Source organism: Urocitellus parryii, chromosome 6 (assembly GCF_045843805.1).
Source record: "Urocitellus parryii isolate mUroPar1 chromosome 6, mUroPar1.hap1, whole genome shotgun sequence".
NCBI classification, from domain to species: domain Eukaryota; kingdom Metazoa; phylum Chordata; class Mammalia; order Rodentia; family Sciuridae; genus Urocitellus; species Urocitellus parryii.
The window spans coordinates 161,669,146-161,690,893 of NC_135536.1; the positions used below are offsets into that span (position 1 = coordinate 161,669,146).

General features: G+C 32.6%; 1 protein-coding gene across 5 annotated transcripts in view; it reads left to right on the plus strand.

Moving 5' to 3' along the window:
• The window catches only part of Tasp1 (taspase 1), a 272,346-nt gene that overhangs the window by 49,625 nt on the left and 200,973 nt on the right, over positions 1-21,748 (plus strand). For all 5 annotated transcript variants that reach the window (XM_026397660.2, XM_077799754.1, XM_077799755.1 and 2 more), the window contains 2 exons: positions 4,463-4,542; positions 19,657-19,763. In XM_026397660.2, coding sequence (XP_026253445.2) covers positions 4,463-4,542; positions 19,657-19,763 — 187 coding nt within the window. The remainder of the gene's footprint in view (positions 1-4,462; positions 4,543-19,656; positions 19,764-21,748) is intronic.

Genomic DNA, 21,748 nt, shown 5'->3' on the forward strand with positions numbered 1-21,748 from the left:
CATGAAGGTAGAAAAACTATTAAAGGCAGATGGAAAGCAGGGCATGGTATTACATGCCTATATTCCCAGCAACTCAGAAGGCTGAGGCAGAAGGATTGTAAGTTTGAGGCCATTCTGGGCAGTTTAGTGAGACTTTGTCTTCAAACAAACAGAAGTACTGGGTAGCTCAGTGATAGGATGCCTTTGGGTTTAATTCTTCTTGGGTTTAATTTAATTCTTAGTATTGAAAAAAAGGGAAGAAGTTAAAAGCCATGCATCTTCTGTTGAAGAAGCAGACTCTTCTATGGGGTGGCAAGAAAACAGTGGATGTTTTCTAAGAAGTCTTTATGTAAGATATTAATTTATTTATATAGGTAATTGGACAAGGCAGAAGGTATATGTTTGGTCTGTGTCTAAAATTGTAAAAACATTCAGCAGGATCATAGGTTCATTGAACAGTTCATTGCATTCATTCTTCTCTTGGCATCATTATATGTTGCACTATGTAAATAGTGGTGTTTGGTCAGACTACTGAAATGCTTGATATCTTAATAAAGTTGGTGGCATTGTCATCATAAACTCTCAAATCTCCTTGTTTCTTTATTTTACTTAATCTTGAATCCTTGCCCCTCTTATGATTGGAATGCAACTTTGGTAGCCATTACCATATAGATCAGGGATTGGAAGCCTATATAACCTGTGGGCCAAGTTGAGTCTGCTGTTTTGTAAATAAATTTTATTGGAACATAGCCATACTGATTTATTGTCAAGACAAAATTGTTGGAACAGAAACATTCTGACTCACAAAACCTAAACTATTGGCTACCTGGTCCTCTAGAAAAATTCATTGGCTTCTAATATAAATTATGGAAATTATGTGTTTTTTTTTGATGAAACAAGAAAGCTAGACAACTGTTTTTGTTTTATGTTTAGTATGAATAGGATCTGAATCTGAAGTGCTCATTAGACATTCAATTTTTTTGAGAGGCAAATATAATATTGTTTATTTTAAATTCTATTTTATCTATTATAGTTCATAAATTCATTCAGATTTATAGTACTTTGGTTATATGAGTGTGAAAATAAAATTTAAAAACCTAAAGGTTAAAAGAAACATATACCAACTGTGAATTAATCAGAAAGTATAGACTTCATGGGATCGTAATTCAACTAAATAGTTTAAAAAACCCAAATAATAATAGCAAACTTTTATAAGGCAAGTAGGGAAATGTAAACACTAAATATTTTTTGATTTTATTTTTTGTATTTAAATTTTAAGTGTTAAATATATATATTTTAATATTCTTAGAAAGTCATTTTTGGGAGCTGGGGCTGTAGCTCAGTGGCAGAGTGCTTGCCTTGCAAGTGTGAGGCACTGGGTTCGATCCTCAGCACCACATGGGAGGAAGGGAGGGAGGAAGGGAGGGAGGGAGGGAGGGAGGGAGGGAGGAAGGAAGGAAGGAAGGAAGGAAGGAAGGAAGGAGAGAGAAAGGCATTGTGTCCATCTACAACTAAAAAATATTTTAAAAAGTTATTTTTAGAGATGCATATTAAGATATTTATAGTTGAAATTTTATAATGTTGGGATTTGCTTCCAAAATCTTGACATATTCATGAGTAAGATTAGCAATGTATTAATAATTATTAAAGAAAATTGATGATCTATTGGGGTTATCATGCTATTCTCTGTACTATTGTTGCCTTAATCAATTTGGGCTGGTATAACAAGATACCATAGTCTGGATAGCTTATAAATAACAAAAATTTATTTCTCATATTTTTGAAGTCTGAGAAGTCCAAGATGAAGAAACCAGCAGATTTGGTTTGTATTTTGTGAGGGCTAATGTCACTTGCTGAGTCCTCCTTGCTGAGTCCTTATAGAGGTAGCTCTCTGGGACTTTTAACTCCATTCACAAGGGCTTTGCCTTCTTGACCTAATTACCTGCTCGAAAGACTCACCTCCTGATTCCCTCCTAAAACTTTGGGGGTTAGGGTTTTAAAATATGATTTTTTGCGGGGGTGGACATAAACATCCAGACCATAGCAATTATATATTTTGAAAATTTCTATAATAAAAAGTTAGAAGTCAATTTTTTATTATTTAATTTATTGTTTGCACTTTCTGTCTATCAGCTTTGACTAATCAATAGTCTAATTTGTCTTTCTTCAATTTCATATGTTTATGATAAACAAAGAAATGATAGGTAAAATAAAAATCAGTTTTTAAGTTCAAAGAAATAGCTGTTTTTTTCTCCTATGTTTTTTCTTATCTAGAATAACCACTTTGATCATTGGGGTCCCAGAGGATCCTTGAGAGCTTTTTGAGTCACTTAATTACACTTTTTTTTTTAGCAATTATAGAATCATGGTGCTTTGAAATGGGTGGTTTCTTTTCATAACATTGTCATTCACATCACTGCCCAGGTAGCCCATTTCAGGTGTTTTGCTCAGTAAGCATTTGCAGCAGTATTTTCACTCAGCTTATTGAGAGTTTTAATCATCCTACCTTAGTGCTGATCTCAGCTGATTGGTGCAGCTTTGTTTGATAACACTTTAGACCTACTTTGATGTAAATTAAGATGGGTGTAACATAAGGAAAGTGCTGTTTTCTAGTTGATTATTTAATACCTTTCCAATGTTTACTTAATGCTTAATATGCTTCAGACACTGTTCTAGATTGAGATTTATTGATGAAAAACAGGTCTCTATCTTCATGAAGATTATAGTATATAAGAGGGAGACAGAAATAAACGGATGAATATGCTATGTCAATTACTAATTATATAGTATGTTAGAAAAATATGGAAAGCAGGATGAGGAAGATTGGGAGTACTGGGTAGGTGAGTGCACTGTGGAGAAGCATTTTTATTTTTTATTTTTGCATAGTTTATTGTAGCAAATTTATTTGTCAAACCTTGTAATGATGAATAAATGAAAAAAATATTTTATAAAATGCCACTGATTCGAGGTTTTGGGATTGAACTTAAAAGGACCAATAGGAGTAGTAAGACTACCAGATTCAACTCTGGACTGCCATATAGATCACTTAGTTTACTATTTCAGCATCTCTTTTACATCTTCACATTAACAGAAGTTATTTCTTTTATCAATCCTAGAAGAAGAAGATGCTAAAAATGCTATCAGAACAGCTTAAATTTATATCTAAGTTCTTATTTCAACATTTGAATTTTATTTGATTGTTTTTCTTTGTAGCAGTCTTCATTTGGTGTAAGAATAGGAGAAAAACTTTTCTATTCTCAGAATCCTTTGGAATTTTTAATTAAAAATCAAAACTTGAAGAGGTAGAGGTACAAAATATCCTTGTTGGCTCTCTTTTCTTTTTTTGATGCTGTAAACTTCATGCCTACCTTTATATATATTAGAAAACAGTTACTGGGATTAACTGGTTTGTCATTGGAAACATCTGGATATGTTCTGAGTGTCTACTTAGTTTTTTTGTTCCAGTCTGTTAGGGGTCTTATAAACAAGTAGATCTTAAAACTTTAATATGTGTGGGCTGTGGCTGTGGCTGTGGCTGTGGCTCAGTAGTAGTGTACTTGCTTGGCATGTATGAGGCACTGGGGTCTATTCTTACCGCCCCATATAAATAAAATAAAGGTCTATCAACAACTAAAAAAATATTAAAAATACTTCAATATGTGTTACTCTGAGTTTTTAGTGTTGAAATGATTAGAAGAATAGAAATAAAATATAGAAAATGAGGAATTAACAAGCAGGTACAAGTTCAAGGAATCCATTATTAGCTGACTGAGATCTTTAATAAATTGGTTATGGAAGAAGAAATGATTAATTATTATGCTTACTGCTTGCTATTGCTATTTGCTTAGCCAAATTTCTTGGGGAATGGGATAATTATCTTGCATGCTGTTTGAAATTTTGAAAATGAATCTTTCACAGTAATCTAGTAGTAACATATTAGTCACTTTGTTAGGTTAAAACTTGCAAAAGTAGTTTTGGGACAACAGTACTGTACTCACCACAGAAAAAATGATTCTGTGGGTTCTGTATTTTTGTTGCATCAAGATTTACAAATATAAGCTTATCTCATTGTGTTTTGGCATCACAAGATGTGTCTCCTTATTTGGGGTGTGTCTTGGTATTCTACTAGCAAGAATACCAAATTTGAAGATTTTCTTAATCTTAGACTCTTAACCTGATTAAATAGATCTTGTGAAGTAAACTCAGAACCATGGTGATCCAAGATAAATCTTCATATTTTTTACTGGAAAGTCAACTATTTTAAATTTTATTATGTTGATTTTTTTCTGTTTTTTCTTGTTAATTATTGCAAATGAGCAAAAGTTTAAAAGAAATTTGAACATATAGCCATATTATTATTTTGAACTATATCAAGAACTAGATTAACATGCAAGATTTTTTTCAGTTAGCACACAGTATTACTTTATAATATATAGACGATGACACTATGAGTTTTTAAAAGAATATGTTTTTCTGTTGTTAGCTTTTTAGTTGGAGAAGGAGCCTACAGATGGGCAGTAGATCATGGAATACCCTCTTGCCCTCCTAACATCATGACCACAAGTGAGTAAAAACTTCAAAATTTAAGCTATATGAGCATACCTTCCTGAAAGTGTTACATTACTTCTGTTATGACCCATGTAGTACAAATATTTAAGGAAGCATACTAACATGTTGAAATATTTATAATTAAAAGATATGTGAAAAGTTATTTTAAGCTATCTTTGTATTCCTGAGGTCTCCCTGTTGCTTTCTCATGCTTTTAATAAGACTATAGCACCACCTGAGAGAGAAAGAGAGAGAGAGAAAGAGAGAGAGAGAGAGAGAGAGAGAGAGAGAGAGAGAGAGAGAGAGAGATGTGCGCACACGCACAGGCAGAGACAGAGACACAGACAGCCAGAATGAGGCGGAAGAAAACATAGGTTAACATTTAACTGTCCTTAAGCTGAGGGAGGATTTTTAAAGTACAAATATAAGAAAAGAAAAACAAAGCTTTGACACATTAAGAATTAAAACTGAAAAATACTTGTCAAAAATATGACAAAAGGATATATATCTTTATGAAGAAGTTTACCAGATTCAAAACTACAGAAATACAAGTTAATAGCCCAATAGAAAAATGTTCAAAAGTCACAGGTATTTAATATAGCATAAGCAATAGAAAAATTCAAATGAAAATGAGTACATGGTAAATTTGTTCTCTTTTAATTTTTGAAAGGGTTAAAAATATATTATTCCTAGTAAGTGTGTAGTGAAATAAACATAATACATTGTAGGTACAAATAAATGTAACTTGGCAGAGACTGCTAAGTAGAACTGTCTGGTGTGGTGGTACACACCTGTAATCCCAGCTGAGGCAGGAGGATAGCTAGTTGGAGGCCAGTCACAGCAACTCAGATAGACCCTGTCTCAAAATTTAAAAAAGGCCTGGGGTTGTAGCTCAGTGATACAGTACTTGCTTAACATGCATGAGGGTTCAATCTCTAGTACTTAAAAAAAAAATTGCATATATAAAAACTTAAAAGTAAATAATAAAAAATAAATAAATAAAAAGGGCTGGGGATGTACTCTAGTGGTAAAGTGCCTCTGAAAACAATCCCCAGCATTTCAAAGAGGGAAAAAAACACCTTAAATTAAATACATATTTGCATAAAATATTAAAACATATACTAATGGCTTTTTCAATTAAGTCTTTATTTTTGTCAAAGTATTCTGAAGCTAATTTAAATAACCAGTTGAAAAAACGAACCATTAGCTTGAAGGAAACCAAGCTTTATAAAAAGTACATGATTATATCTCATGGCAAGTCTATAATAAGTTTCAACTCTTACAAGTTGTAATATAGGGAAGTTGGAGGGAAGAAACCTGTGTGTGGCAGTAAAGCAGAATAGGGATTTCCATTTTTCCTTTTTTTAATATTTATTTTTTAGTTGTACACAATACCTTTATTTTGTTTATTTGTTTTTATGTGGTGCTGAGGATTGCACCCAGGGCCTCGCATGTGCTAGGCGAGTGCTCTACCGCAGAGCCACAACCCCAGCCCCTGTTTTTCCCTTCTTTGCAGTAGAATTATGTAGAATTTTGTAGTCATAAGGCAAACAAATTAGGTCACTTGCTAGTCTATTGTTTTTTGTGGAGATATGCCACCTGGCATTTTCCAGTCTAGTCTCAACTAGATCTGCTGCATAGCTCTCATCCCTGGACTTTACCTCACTTTCACCTTGGGAGTCCCTTTACCTCTCTCCAGTATCAGATTCTCTGTTTCCTGGTTCTTATGTGTTTTTCTTTCTTGTTTTACTCTTTATTTGATACATGTGAGACTGGAAAGCATTTTCCCTTAGGTTTTTCTTTTTTTTTTTTTTTTTAAAGAGGGGGGGGAGAGAGAGAGAGAGAGAGAGAGAGAGAGAGAGAGAATTTATTTATTTATTTATTTATTTTAGTTCTCCGCGGACACAACATCTTTGTTGGTATGTGGCGCTGAGGATCGAACCCGGGCCGCACGCATGCCAGGCGAGCGCGCTACCGCTTGAGCCACATCCCCAGCCCCATCCCTTAGGTTTTTGAAGAAACTTATTCTCTTATTATCTGGATTCTAGTCTTGCTATTATGCAAGACTCTTAGTTTTTGTGGAAGGAAGCTCTTAATTTCATATTTAGATTATTGTTAACAAAAGCATCTTGAGATTTTTTTTTCCTTTTCATTCTTAATGTTGAATACTCATTTTGCATTTTCAGTTTGGAAATTTGTGTGCTTCAGTTTTGGGGAAATTAGACAATGTGTAGTAACTTCTTCATATTTTCTCTATTCCTATTACTTTGTTTCTATTTCTGTGAATTAGATATTAACTCATCTGCTTCAATTCACTGTATCTTCCTGAAAAATTACTTTTTCTCTTTTTAAAAATACTTGTTTACTTTTGCTGTACTTTATGAAGAATTTTTTTCAATATTCTCTCACAAATCATCTACTTTTGATGAATTTATAATTTTAGTTTTCATAGTTTTAGTTTTTGAAGGACCAACTCTGATTACTACTTTTTTTTCCTTTTTAATACAATCTTGCTTTTGTCTCAATTATTCAATATTTTTGCTTATCTTTCTTAGGATATTATGGTTTGTTCTTTGTTCTTATCTGATGATTCCCCTTCTATTTTGTGTTTTTCGTTTGTTTGCTGTGGACCCCATGACATGTTGGCAAATTCTCTCAGCTATCTTCTACTGGTCCTCTGATTTCATATTTAGGAATGAGCCACTTAAAAGCCACTGTCAAGCATTGTGTGTGAAGGAAGGTCTTGATGACCTCAAGGCAGTTGTGTGATCAGGTTTTTTTGTTGAGGAATCTCTTAGGTTTTGCTCCAACACAACATTCTATTTTCTTAGTTCTGACAGAGTAATAGCCAGTTTTCTGGTTACAGAAGAAGTGACGGGGCTGAAGTTTTAATCTTTCTTTTTGCAAGCTTTTATGTGAACTCTTTTCAGTAGAGCGCTTGATACCTGCCTCCAGCTGTACCTGATATGCACTAATTAATTTGGGGCCTATGTGGTTCAGCCTTTCAAAAGAGTAAACCTCGTGTTTTCTGCTGCAAGCCTAAGGCAGGGATTCAATCATAGATATTCCTTATTGATAAATTCTTCCCAGTTCTCTTGTTTGTAGTCCCAACTTGACTGTCAGAGCTACCAGATACCTTATATTCTAAGCTCTTCTGATGTTTCTTGGTAAGAAATTAGTTTATTTTGTGATATTGTGCCTTTCAGGTATTAGAGTTCATATTCCTCTCCTTAGTTACTATTTGTCTACTTGCTTTTTATTTTCCAAGATTTTGTTTTTATTGCCTCCATCATCATCATACCAGTTTGTATTCCTTGTATATTTAACCCTCCCTTTAAATTTTGTTTTGATAGATTTTAATAGGGTGTGGAGATAAACTCAGCTATTTACCATGACAATTTTTACATAAAAGGGTATTATAAAATGGCTATTCCTAGATTTTGCAGGATGACAAAAATATTTTGGCTGTACATTAGTCTTTTGTGTTTGTAACAAGAAAAACACAATATGCTGTAGATTTCTTATGACTGTTATAACTAATCAGCAAGAAAATTTCCCTGAATAAATAAGGTACTTAAATATTAAGTGATAAATTCTGTTTTTCAAAATAGAATAGTATTTACCTATGGTGGATGAATTTAAAAGGAATGATTAGAACGATAATTCACATTAAAAAAAAAAACCCAGACATTGTCTGACATTACACCACTGTCTAGTGCTCAGTAAAAATTAGATTGTGTATTGATGTTGGCTAATGATATGCTATATACCAGATCACTTTTTTGAGGGGGATTATAATTTGTAGGTTTTTAATGCTCTTGAGTATTCCAAAAGATTTTGGGATGTTCTTGTAAGTTTTAGCTTAAATAAATTGACCAAACCTAATATTTTTACATTCACTTAAGATTTCATTCCTTCCTTCAAGTTTGAATTTCTAGCTCACTTCATTACCTTCAGGCCTAGATCTTCTTTTAACGTTTCTGGTAATGTGGGTATGCTGGTGAAGATATCTCTCAGTTTTTATTTTCTGAAAAATCTTTATTTTACCTTTACTTTTAAAAATAATTTTTCTTGGATATAGACTTCTAGGTTGGTAGGTATTTTTCTTTTAGCCTATTTTTTTCACAAGTTTTTTTTTTTATTGTGGTAAAATACACATAACTTAAAATTTACCATTTTAGCTATTTTTAAGTGTACAATTCAGTTGTGCTAAGTATATTCAGTGTTGTACAACTATCACCACTCTTTATTTCCATTATTTTACAGTTTTTATATTTCTCTTGAAATTCAAGTATTTACCCATATACCCATTTATAACATATTCATTTGTATTTTAAAATCCTTGGTTTATATTCTAAAATCAAGACCATTTTGGGGGTCAATTTTCCCCCTCTTGTATCTAAATCGTGTCTTCCTGTTTTAATGCATGTCTAATGCATGTTTTTGTCTAATGTATTTTTTAATTTTTAAATTTTTTATTATTTATTTTAAAATTTTTTGGTCTAATATATTTTTAAAATGTTGCAAACCAGGCTCTGTAGATGGTATATTTTAAAGACTATGGATTTGTTATCTTCCTTTGAAAAATGTTGAGTTTTGTTTTGGCATGTAATTAAATTATTTGCAGATCATCTTGATTTTTGTCACAGCTTGGTTTTAGACTTTCTTAAAGGGGGTCTATGTTAATTTAGCTTTTAGTTGTAGGCTTATGGTCTTTACCACTAAGATAGGACTTTTCTGTGGTTTCACTGGACACCTTAAACTTTGACTTTCCCACAGTGGAAATTTATCAAAATGCCCGTAAGTTTTTCAGCTGGTATTTTTCTCACTAGGCTTTATGGGTCTTGCATCGTGCATGAACAGGACTTACTCAGTGATTTGGGGGATTTTCCTAGAGTTGGTATCTTACTTCTGTCTAGGATTTTACCCTCCATTTCTAGCTGCTTTAGTAGTCCTGATTCTTCTTTTTTTTTTCCCCCCTCAGAGCAATAAAATTGTAGTTTTCTGCTTGAATTCTTGTGTGTGTGTGTGTGTGTGTGTGTGTGTGTGTGCGCGCGCGCGCGCGCACGCATTTTGCAGGGGCCTATGGGAAAAGCTGCATGAAAGTGGGTCTTACCCAGTGGTTGAATCCTCTCATAATTCTACCAACTTTTGGTCATTCTCCTTCATGAAGTTTTTATTTTCTTTAAAAGTTTTGTCTAAAGTTTGTAATTATTAGGTTGGTCTGGTATAATCTACTGCTTCATTACCAGGAGCTGAAACCTGTCCTTTATAAATGCATGCTATTAGCAAATATCATACAAATAATAATAGAGTAATAACAAATGATAGGCATTAGCAAATAAATTTATATTGCAGAAGTAGATTATTTAAACATATATATTGCTTTATTATTACTACTATCATTATATCGTTATTAATGAATTATTTATTTTTTGGCAGTACTGCCATTAAACCCAGGGCCTTGCAAATGCTAGGCAAGTACTCTACCACTGAGCGATATCCCTAGCTTTTTAAGTTTTATTTTGAGACAGGGTATTACTAAGTTGCTCAGGCTGGCCTCAAGCTTGCAATCCTCTTGTTTCAGCCTCCTGACTAGCTGAAATGATAAGCATTTGCCACCATTCATTACTAAACAATTTTTTTGATGGACACATATTTTTACATATTTATGAGGTATAATGTGATGTTTTGACTCATGTATACATTAGATAGTGACAAAGTGAGATAATTAGCATATTTATTAACTTAAACTTTTATTATTTCTTTATGGTGAGTGTATTCAAATTCTTTTATTCTAACTAATTTGGGATGTATAATGCATTATGTTAATACTATTCACCTTGCTGTGCCATACAACAGCAGAACTTACTCCTTCTATCAAGTAATATCATTGTACCTGATAATTTTTCCCTCCTCTTCTCCCCATTCTCCCCAATCTTTGGTAACCACTATTCTACTCTTATCCTCTGTGAGATCCAGTTTTCTTTCTTTCTTTTATTGTAAGATTTCATTTATGAGTAAGATCATGCAGTGTTTATCTTTCTGTTTCTGACTTATTTCACTTAATGTAATGTTCTCCAGTCTGTCATTTTGTTGCAAATGTCAGGATTTTTATATTTTTTATGACTCAATAATATTCCATTGAATAGACACAGGCAGGCAGACAGACACACACATACACACACACACACACACACACACACACACACACACCATATTTTCTTTATCCATTTGCATGTTGATGGACATTGAGGTTGATTCCTTATCCTAACTATTATGAATAGTGAAGGTATCTTTTTGATATGTTACTTTCATACCCAGTAGTGGGATTACTAAATCAAATAGTAATGGTTTTATTTTTTGAACCTCCATTAATCTTCATAATGACTGTACTAATTTACATTCTCACTACCAATATGTAATAATTTCTTTATCTTCATATACTTTCCAGTATTTATTACTTTTTAATTGTGTGGTATAAGAACATATTACCTTTTTAAAAATTGAAATGTTTCACATAAACCTAACCATGTCCTTTACTTCTGTTCCCAGTGTGCTGTCTCTGGTGACAATTGTTGGTTTGATTAGCTTCTTTGTGTAATACCTTACAACAGTATGTTTAGTAACTTTTTTAGATATATAGTATCATAGAATTCTAAATTTTTTTTTGTCAGTCAACAAAATATATTGTGGAATTAGTCCATGTTGACACATATAGATTTATTTTTTTGGTACTGTGGATTGAATCCAGGGGCACTTACCCACTGAGCCACACTCCCAGCCTTTTTAGTATTATATTTAGAGATAGGATTTTGCTGAGTTGCTTAGGGCCTTGCTAAGTTGCTGAGACTAGCTTTGAACTCTCGATCCTCCTGTTTCAGCTTCCCGAGTTGCTGAGATTATAGGTATGTACTACATGCCCAGCTAGATCAATTATTTTTTAAAAACTGATGCTGTGTTTTATATATATATATATATATATATATATATATATGTACCCTTTTCTTATTTATTAGTAGGATTCAGGATGTTTGTTTTTGCCATTAGCATTGATAATTCCACAAATATTCTTGTGTACATCACTTTGTACATTTTTTTTTTTAAAATCAGGGTAGATAGGTAGAAATAGAACTGCCAATTCACAGAAGACATGCATACTATTTTCCTGTCTGTTGCTGGATTCTTTTCAGAGATTATTTTCTGTGTACTTTTTAAAAATTTTTTTCTTAGTTGTCAGTGGACCTTTATTTTATTTATATGCAGTGCTGAGTATCGAACCTGGTGCCTCACACATGCTAGGCAAGCTCTCTACCACTGAGCCACAACCCTAGCCCTCTGTATACTTTTGATAAGACTAGCTTCCCAAAGTCATGCTATTAGTGACCACATACCAGTTTAAAGCAAAGGCTTTAGAGGCATACACCTTTGTGTGTATATGGGCAAGTTGCTTCCAAGAAACTTTTATTATGGAGATGTTGTGTTTACTTAAATGTGGATAATATTTTTACCCCAACCTCTGACATATAGAAACACTTGGATGACATCATTAACATCATTCTTACTGATATTAAAATGTTGGATGTGAAACTAAGCCTAGTAATGATTTCACTAGATTTTTTATTTCTATCAGAAGGATTATTAAGTTGAAGTTGAAAGGGAAGTACATAATTACATATATGTTACATATGTATGTATATGTTATATATGTATATATATTACATATATGTTTTATATATATATTTCTATATATTCATTGATACATATTGTTTTTTTCAAGATTATTATATAAAGGGTATTTTATAGTATGTAACTCTTTGGGATCAGCTTTTTTTCTTTTCTTTTACACAGTGTAATTCTCTGGAGGTTCATCCAGGTGTTTGTGTTTATGGATAGGTTTTTTCTCTGAGTATTCCAAGTATATTCTGGAGTATTCTATAGTATGAGTGTGCCTCTGTTTGTTTAGCCATTTACCTATTGAAAGAAATCTATAAGATTTCATGTACATTTATTCTGTTTCTTTTTTAAAATTGTGAAATATATACCACATAAAACAGCATATTATATTTTTTAATTGTATAGTTCAGTAGCTTCAAATATATGTATTGCTGTGGGACCATCATTACCATTGTATATAGAATTCCTTTTATCTTGCAAATCTGAAACTGTACTAATTTAAGCAATAACTCCATATCCCCCCCCCCCACCTAGCTCATAGAATAGTCCATTTGTCCAATAGTCTCTCTGACTTCTACTCTCTGTGTCTATGAATTTAAAATGATTTTAGGTACCTCATATTGTATAGTGGAATTATATAGTATTTGGGATTTTTTTTGGTAAATGGCTTATTTCTAGTAGCATGATATTCTCAAGGTTAGTTTATGTTGTAGCGTGTGTCAGAATTTCTTTATAAGGTCTAATAATATTCCATTGTGTGCATCTATACATTTTGTTTTGTTTACCCACTTGTCCATTGATAATTATTTGGTTTACTTCTTTTTGGCTATTAAGCATAATACTGCTGTGAACTTGGCATGTGTACAAATATCTGTTTGAGCCCCTACTTTCATTTAATTTAGATTTCTAGAAGTAGAAATTGGTGGATGATATAGTAATCATATTTTTCATTTTTTAAAGGAGCTGCCTGCCATACTATTTTCTGTGGTGATTGCATCATTTTATATTTCTACCATCACTGCACCAGGATTTCTCCATATCCTTACTAGCATTTTTTTCTTTTCTTTTTAAAGGTAATAGTTACCTTAATGGGTGCAAGGCAATATCTTACTGTGTTTTAATTTTAATTTTCATGATTGTGATGTTGCACATCTTTTCATGTACTTATTAACCACTTTTATGTGTGCCTTAGAGAATTTCTATTCATGTCCTTAGTCTGTGTTTTTTATTGGATTTTGTTGTGGGGATATAGGAGTTCTTCATATGATCTGTGTTTCACTTTATTAAACACATGATTTGTGAATATCTTAACCCATTATGTGGGTTTTGCCTTTTTGTGCCCTTTGATGCACAGAAGTTTTACATTTGAAAGCAGTGTGATTTATCTGTTTTTTTTTTCTTTTGCTGCCTGCATTTTGGTATTATGTTCAATCTTTTCTGTTACTTTTAAAAAAGTTTTATAATTTTAGTTCTTACTCTTAGGTCTTTTATCCATTTTTATTTTTTCGCATATAATATCAGAAATATCAGGAAATGGTTCAACTACATTCTTGTGGCTATCAAGTTTTTCAATATAATTTGTTGGAAAGACTGTCCTTTCCCTATTGAATAATGTTGGTGTCCTTATTGAAATTCATTTGAGCATATATGTAGGGTTTATTTCTGAACTCTCTTCTAATTGTCTTCTGCTTATAATCTTATTTTGAGGATCCCTAATATGTGATGACAAGATTTAAGAATCTCTCTGTTGTTGGCTTTTGGACAATTAAAGATAAATTTAAAAATATTTTTCAAATGAGTAATATTTGTACATTTTTGAGGGGTATAGTATGATGATTTGATACATGTATATAATGTGTAATGACTAAATCAGGGTAATTAGTATTTTCATCTGAAGAATTTATCATTTCTGTATGTTGGGGACGTTTTGGACTCTTCTAGTTGTTACCCTGTTGTGCTGTAAAATACTAGAACAAATTCCTCCTATCTGACTATATTTTGATACTCATTATTTAACCTCTATCCCTCCTCTATTCTTCATTCTAGCGACCACTCTTCTACTTTACTCTTCTCTGAGATCAACTTTTTAAATTTCTACATGCGTAAGAATTTCTGTAGTGATTTGCAATATTTGTCTTTCTGTGTCTGGTTTATTTCATCTAACATGATGGCTTCCAATTCCATCCATGTTCCTGCAAATGATAGGATCTTATTATTTTTTTATGACTGAATAATATTTTATATATACATCATATTTTCTTTATCCATCTATCCATTGCTTGGTATTTTGGTTAATTCGAAATCTTGGCTATTGTGAATAGTGCCACAAAAAACATGATGATACAGGATTTCTTTGATATAATGGTTTTGTTTCCTTTGGATATATATCCTCTATTGGGATTGCTGATTATATGGTAGTCACATTTTTAGTTTTTTTTGTGACCTCTGTAGTATTTTACATAGTGACTATATTAACTTATATTCCTACCAATAGTGTATAATATTTCTCCATCTTCTACATATTTATCAGCATGTTTTTTTTGTCTGTTTGATAATAGCCATTTTAATTGGGGTGAGATAATATCTCATTGTGGTTTTGTTTTGTGTTTTTCTGATGATTATTGATATTATGCGTTTTTGTCATTTTTTTTTAATTTTAGTCTTATTCTGTTATAGCCAAAGAAAATATATGAGGTAATTTTAGTTTTTAAAATTTTTTTGAGACTTATTTTGTGTCCTAACATATGGCCTAGACTAGAAGATGTTCCATGTGCTGATGAGAATTATGTATTCTTTCCTGTTAAATGAAAGGTTCTGTAGATGTCTGTTAGGTCCATTTGGTCTACAGGGTAGATTAACTCCAATAATTTTTAGTTGATTTCCTGTCTGGGTGATCTATCATTCAAAATGGGGTACTGAAGTCCCTAACTATTATTGTATTGGAATCTATTTCTTCCTTTAGATAATATTTGCTGTATATATTTGGGTACTCAGTATTAGATGTATATGTATTTACAATTGTTATATCCTCTTGCTTAATTGATTCAGTTTTTATAGTATAATGTTATACTCCTTTATCTCTTTTTCAACCTTTTTTTGTTTTTTCTTTTACAAATTTTGACTTAAAATCAATTTCTTTCCCAAGGATAGCTTTTCCTGCTCACTTTTGTTTTCCATTTTTGTGGGATGCATTTTTAGTCTTCTTCACTTTGATTCTGAGTGTGTTATTACTGGTGAAGTGAGTTTCTAGTAGTCAGCCTGTCATTGGGTCTTGTATTTTTCTTCATTTGGCCAATGTATACATTTTGATTAGAAAATTTAATCCATTTGCATTAAAGGTTATTATTGATAGGTAAAAAGTTATTCCTGTAATTTTTTGGTCTCCTGATTATTTTGTATATTGTTCCCTTCTTCCTCTTTTATTGTGTATCATTATGGTGTGGTGGTTTTCTGTGGTGATAAGTTTTTTTTTTTTGTGTGTGTGTGTGTGTGTGTGTGTGTCTGTCTGTCTGTCTTGCTAATGAGTTTTAGTCTTTTATATGTTTTTATGATGGTAATTATCATCCTTTTGCTCTTATATGTAGTACTCCCTTAAATCTTTCTTGGAAGACTGGTCTTAGTGATAATTCCCTCAGATTTTGCTCATTTGGTAAAGAAGCTCTCCTTCATTTCAGAAAGATGGGGTTTTTTTGAGTATAGTATTCTTGGTTGCTAGCTTTTTTTCTTTAGGACTAACCATATTGTTCCTTTTTCGTCTGTCCTGTAGTGTTCTGAGAAAACTCTTGTTAGTCTAATGAGGATTCCCTTATTTGTGACTTGATGTTCTGCTCTTGCTATTTTTGTCTTTGACTTATTTTATGACAGTTTAACTACAATAGCACTGTACCACTGATATATAGCCTCAAGCTTTATTTTTATTTTTTTGCAGTGCTGTGGATTGAACCAAGGGCCTTGTGCATGGTAGGCAAGTGCTTTACCACTAAACTACATCTCCGGCCCATGTATATATTTCTTTTTTTAAATGCAACTGAGTTATTTCAAAAGACCCATCTTTAATTCAGAAATTATTATTTTTAGTTGGTCTCGTCTTTTGTTGAGTGTGTGTGTGTGTGTGTGTGTGGTGGGAGGGCTTGGGATTGAGCCCAGCGCCTCTTGTTTTTTCATGATTCTTGCTCTACCACTGAGGGATCTATCTCTGTTGTTGAAACTTTCAATTGCATTTTTTATTTCATTGATTAAATTCTTTAGCTCCAAAATTTCCATTTTTTAGAAAAATGATTTCTTCTTTGTTAAATTTCTCATTCAGTCCATGAATTATTTTCCTTATTGTTTTGAATTGTCTACTTATATTCTCTTTTACTTAGGGTCATTATTTTAGATTCCTTTTCACGGCATTTAAGAAATTTCCTATATATTAGAGTTCATTTCTGGAAAGTTGTGTTCCTTTGGTAATGTCATGCTTCCTTGTTTTTTCATGATTCTTGTGTCCCTACATTGATGTCTGCACATCTGGTTTAACTGGCTCCTCTTCCAGTTTTCTGGAGTGGTTTTCATTGCAAAAGACCTTCTTGTTTAGATGCATTGTTGTTTGTCACTTGAGCAGATGCTTTGGCTTTGTTTCTAAGTATACTGAAGCTATAATTAAAGTATAGCTTCAGTATGATTTCTTCAGCTGCATTCAACCTCAGTGGAGTCTGCAAGTGCCTCAATGATTTATATTACATGTGTTTCTGGAGGTGGTGGTGTAACTCTGCATTGGTCCTGGACCATCAGGAATGCATGACCTCAGATCCTATGGAGGTGAATGTTGATGGCAGTTGCACTAGCCTTGACGCAGAGGTTACCAACTGCAGAGGGGCATGTCCTGAGGCCCTGCAAAGGCAAGAATTGATGATGGTTTACTCTCCAGCAGTGGCAGCTGTGATCCTGGGGTATAAGCATGACACTGAGGATACTGTCTGTGGAGGGGCACTTTGACAGGTTGATTATAATGTGAATAGGGGTAAGTCTCTCAAATTTTCCTACTTTGATTTCTTTCGAATCTCTTGGATGGTTATATTTTAACTTTCATCAAATTTGGCAAATTTTCAACCTCTATTTTTTCAAATTTACTGTCTTTTCTTTCATTCTCTTCTTTTGGGACTCCACAATATGTATATTTGCAAATCTATGCAAGGGCTTCAATCAGACCAAAACTTTCTCAGAGATTATTTTTTTTTCTTTCCATGCTCTTTTACTTCCTTCTCATCCTTTTTCATTTCCTTAACTTTCTCTTCCTCCTCTCCTCATGTTCTATGATCCAAGACAGTCTTGTCTGCAAAGCAGTAGCTAATATGATAGAGGAAGGGATGGACTTTTTTAAAGTTATAGTTCAGTCTTTCTATGAGGGTAAATAGCCCTTCAAATCCCCAGTTTAGTGCTGGGGTTGTGGCTCAGTGGTAGAGTGCTTAACCTAGCATGTGTGAGGCACTGGGTTTGATTCTCAGCACTGCATATAAATAAATGAATAAAATAAAGGCCCATCAACATCTAATTTTTTTTTAAATCCCCAGTTTACTGTGAGGAGTTTCTACTATAGTTCCACATTTGTTTAAACAAAAGTTTATTCTTAAATCTGCAAGACTCCAAAGTAATATTTTATTCTACTATAGATGGTAAAAGATGTTGAAGTAGGAAATTCTGATATTTAAATAGAAATGGAATCAGTGAGGGGCCCTTCCCCATGACCTTCACTTTTAGCTCCTTAAGTTTCTTCTGCTCCTCTTTTTGTTTTTCTCATCCATTTCCTTGGACTGCTTTTTGGGCTGTTTCAGGGAGATTTTCTTACCACTTTTGTGGCCAGATATGATATCTGCTGCCCCTACCCTAAACCTTGCTACTCAAAATTCTCCACCTTTAATGTGTCCTAGATTTATTCTTTTCCCTAGTATTTAATGAAACATTAGTATGCTAGTGTTGGCAAGTGCTCACAGTACAAAAACAACTTTAGCCCTTAGTTTACCATCCAGAATTTAGCTGGATATTTTGTGTAAGGGTTTTAATGCTTCAAAAGTTGGTGTTTTCCATTTGTATCCACAGTTTTTAACAATATCCAAGGAGACATTTACTCTGAACAATTTAGTCTACTCTCATAAGAAAACTCCAGTAACCTCTTCAGTGTTATGTTCTTTTAAAAAATATCTATTTATTAGTTGTAGTTGGATATAATACCTTTATTTTATTTATTTATTTTTATGTGGTGCTGATGATTGAACCCAGGGCCTCACACATGCTAGGTGAGTGCTATCACTGAGCCACAACCCCAGCACCAGTGTTATGTTCTTAATTGCATTTTCTCTTATCAACTGGGTCTAATTTGATGTTGAAATCTGCGTACCAAATTTAAAACTTTTGATATATATGTTATATAATTTAACAAATGTAATTCACTGTTTTAGTAGAATATAGAATATTATATGATATATTGTTATATAATGCATTAACATATAATGCATTATATAACAAATATTTTATAGTTACAATTAGAAACCTATTTGCTGCATGGTCATTTGATCATTTTTTTTGCTCTTTAGGGATATTTTTAATATAGTTCTTTTAGTTTTCATGTTCTTTACTTTTTATCTGATTATTTTAGTATCTGAGGTCTTCTTAGATTATACTATGCTTTCTAATATTTGTTTGGCTTATATTCATTTATTCTTGGTGGTTTATTTCTCATGTGTTTTGTGAATTTTTCTTTTTAAACTATGTTAAATGAAACATGGGAATTTTGTGAGATCTTGGTAAATTAAGGCATGTGTGTTTTTTTCAGGGCATATTTGCACTTATAGGTGGAGGCCTTTTAAAGCACTGCCACACTGAGATCCTTTTCCAGGTCACATAGTATGAATTCTTCTCTAAACATGTCTGAATACTATCCTCACTTAAAAATTTTTTGAGGGAGACTTTTTCTCCCTTACATCTAGAGTCAAGGCTGAGACTTGAAATTTCTTGTATCATAGTATATGATGGCTTTCCTCTTTCCCACTTTTTTGGGTATATCTTTTGGGGTTTCTTTCCTTTCTTGATGGATAAATCTCCAGTATGTTTCTGAATGCTGCATGATCTTCAGGTTTTATCTCTTGTCTTCTGTGTACAGATACATACAAAACCAGATTTGGAGATAACATGAATCAATAGATGCTGCTGGGTTGCATCTACCTTCAGGACTCACTTGTCTGTCCAGGCTTTATCTTTTTCTTAAATTTTGACCTATGTTATTTTTCTTATTCTGTTACTATGTAAGGGTACATCAAAAAGACTTTTTTAAAAAACCCTTAATTCAACTTTCCTAAGGTTTTTTTTTTTGTTTTGTTTTGTTTTGTTTTTCTTCTGGAAATGCTGCTTAGGATATCTCATTTATTCCACTGCCCTAATAAATCTGAAATGTTATTTTTAATGTTTCTTTTATAGGATTCAGTTTAGCTGCATTTAAAAGAAACAAGAGGAAACTAGAACTGGCAGAAAGGGTGGAAACAGATTTCATTCAACTAAAGAAAAGAAGACAATCAAGTGAAAAGGTCAGGAGGTGTTTGAAATATTAATTAATGTATTAATTGCTAACCTGAATTTAGATATGTAAGCTTTAGAACAGTACTGTCCTGTATTACTGTTGCAACATAAGTACTTTTAAGCTTTACAGTAGCTACATTATAAAAGTAAAAAAGAAACAAGTAAAATTAATTTTAATAATATTTTACTTAAATCAGTGAATCTAAAATATTAATTTGAATTATAATCAATGGAAAAATTAACAATGAGCCGTTATAACACATTTTACTAGGTAATAAGTTTTAAAAACTAGTTTGTCTATATTTTACACATTAAAATTTTGACCCGAGTTTTATTGGAAATATTTGACCTACATTTATATTTTGTAAGTATCAACTGTTGAAAATGTAGATTTACGTATCTAGTTATTCTGGACATACTTAAAATTTTCTGGTAGTTGAACTGAATGTTTTAAAAATTAAATTAATTAAAATTTAATTCAATTAAAAATTCAGTATCTTATTTGCCCTTGTTTGATCTTAACTGATCAATAGCAATATGTTGCTTATGGCTACTGTTTTAGACCTTACAGTTTTAGATAAGTTTTAAGCTGTTATTCATTATTTTTAATTTTTTAAAATTTGTTTTACTTAGTTGTACATGACAGCAGAATGCATTTCAATTCATTGTATACAAATGGAGCATAACATTTCATTTATCGGGTTGTACATGATGTAGAGACTCACCATTCATGCAATCATACATGTACCTAGGGTAATGATGTCCATCTCATTCTACCACCTTTCCTACCTCTATAAACCTCCTTACCCTCCCCTTTGTCCAATACAAAGTTCTTCCATTTTTACCATCCTCCCTATCATAGATCAGCATCCACTAATCAGAGAAAACATTCAGCATTTGGTTTTTTGGGATTGACTTACTTCCCTTAGCATGATATTCTCCAACTCCATCCATTTACCTGAAAATGCCATAATTTTATTCTCTTTTAATGCTGAATAATATTTCACTGTGTGTGTGATATATATATATATATCTCACAGTTTCTTTATCCATTCATCTATTGATGGGCATCTAGGTTGGTTCCACAGTTTAGCTATTGTGAATTGAGCTGCTATAAACATTGATGTGGCTGTGTCACTATAATATGCTGATTTTAAGTCCTTTAGGTATAGACTGAGAGGTGGATAGCTGAGTCAAATTGTGGCTCCATTCCAAGTTTTCTGAGGAATCTCCACACTGCTTTCCAAAGTGGTTGAACCAATTAGCAGTCCCACCAGCATGTATGAGTGTACCATTTCCCTTACATCCTCTCCAACACTTATTATTGTTTGTATTCTTGATAACTGCCATTCAAACTGGGGTGGGATGAAATCTTATAGTAGTTTTGATTTGCATTTCTCTAATTATTAAAGATGTTGAACATTTTAAAATATTTTTGTTGATCATTTGTATATCTTCTTCTGAGAAGTGTCTGTTCAGTTCCTTAGCCCATTTATTGATTGGGTTGTGTTTTTGGTATTAAGTTTTTTGAGTTCTTTACATATCCTGGAGATTAGTGCTCTATCTAATGTGCGTGTGGTAAAAATTTGCTCTCAAAACGTAGGCTATCTCTTCACCTTAGTGATTGTGTCTTTTGTTGAGAAGAAGCTTTTTAGTTTGAATCCATCTCATTTATCGATTCTTGATTTTATTTCTTGTGCTTTAGGAGTCTTGTTAAGGAAGTCAAGGCCTAATCTAACATGATGAAGATTTGAACCTACTTTTTCTTTAATTAGGTGCAGGGTCTCTGATCTAATTCCTGGGTCCTTGATCCATTTTGAGTGGAGTTTTGTGTAGGGTGAGAGATAGAGGTTTAATTTCATTTTGTTACATCCAAATTTCCAGTTTTCGCAGAACCATTTGTTGCTTAGGCTCTCTTTTCTCCAATGAATATTTTTGGTGCCTTTGTCTAGTATGAAATAACTGTATTTATGTGGATTTGTCTCTGTGTCTT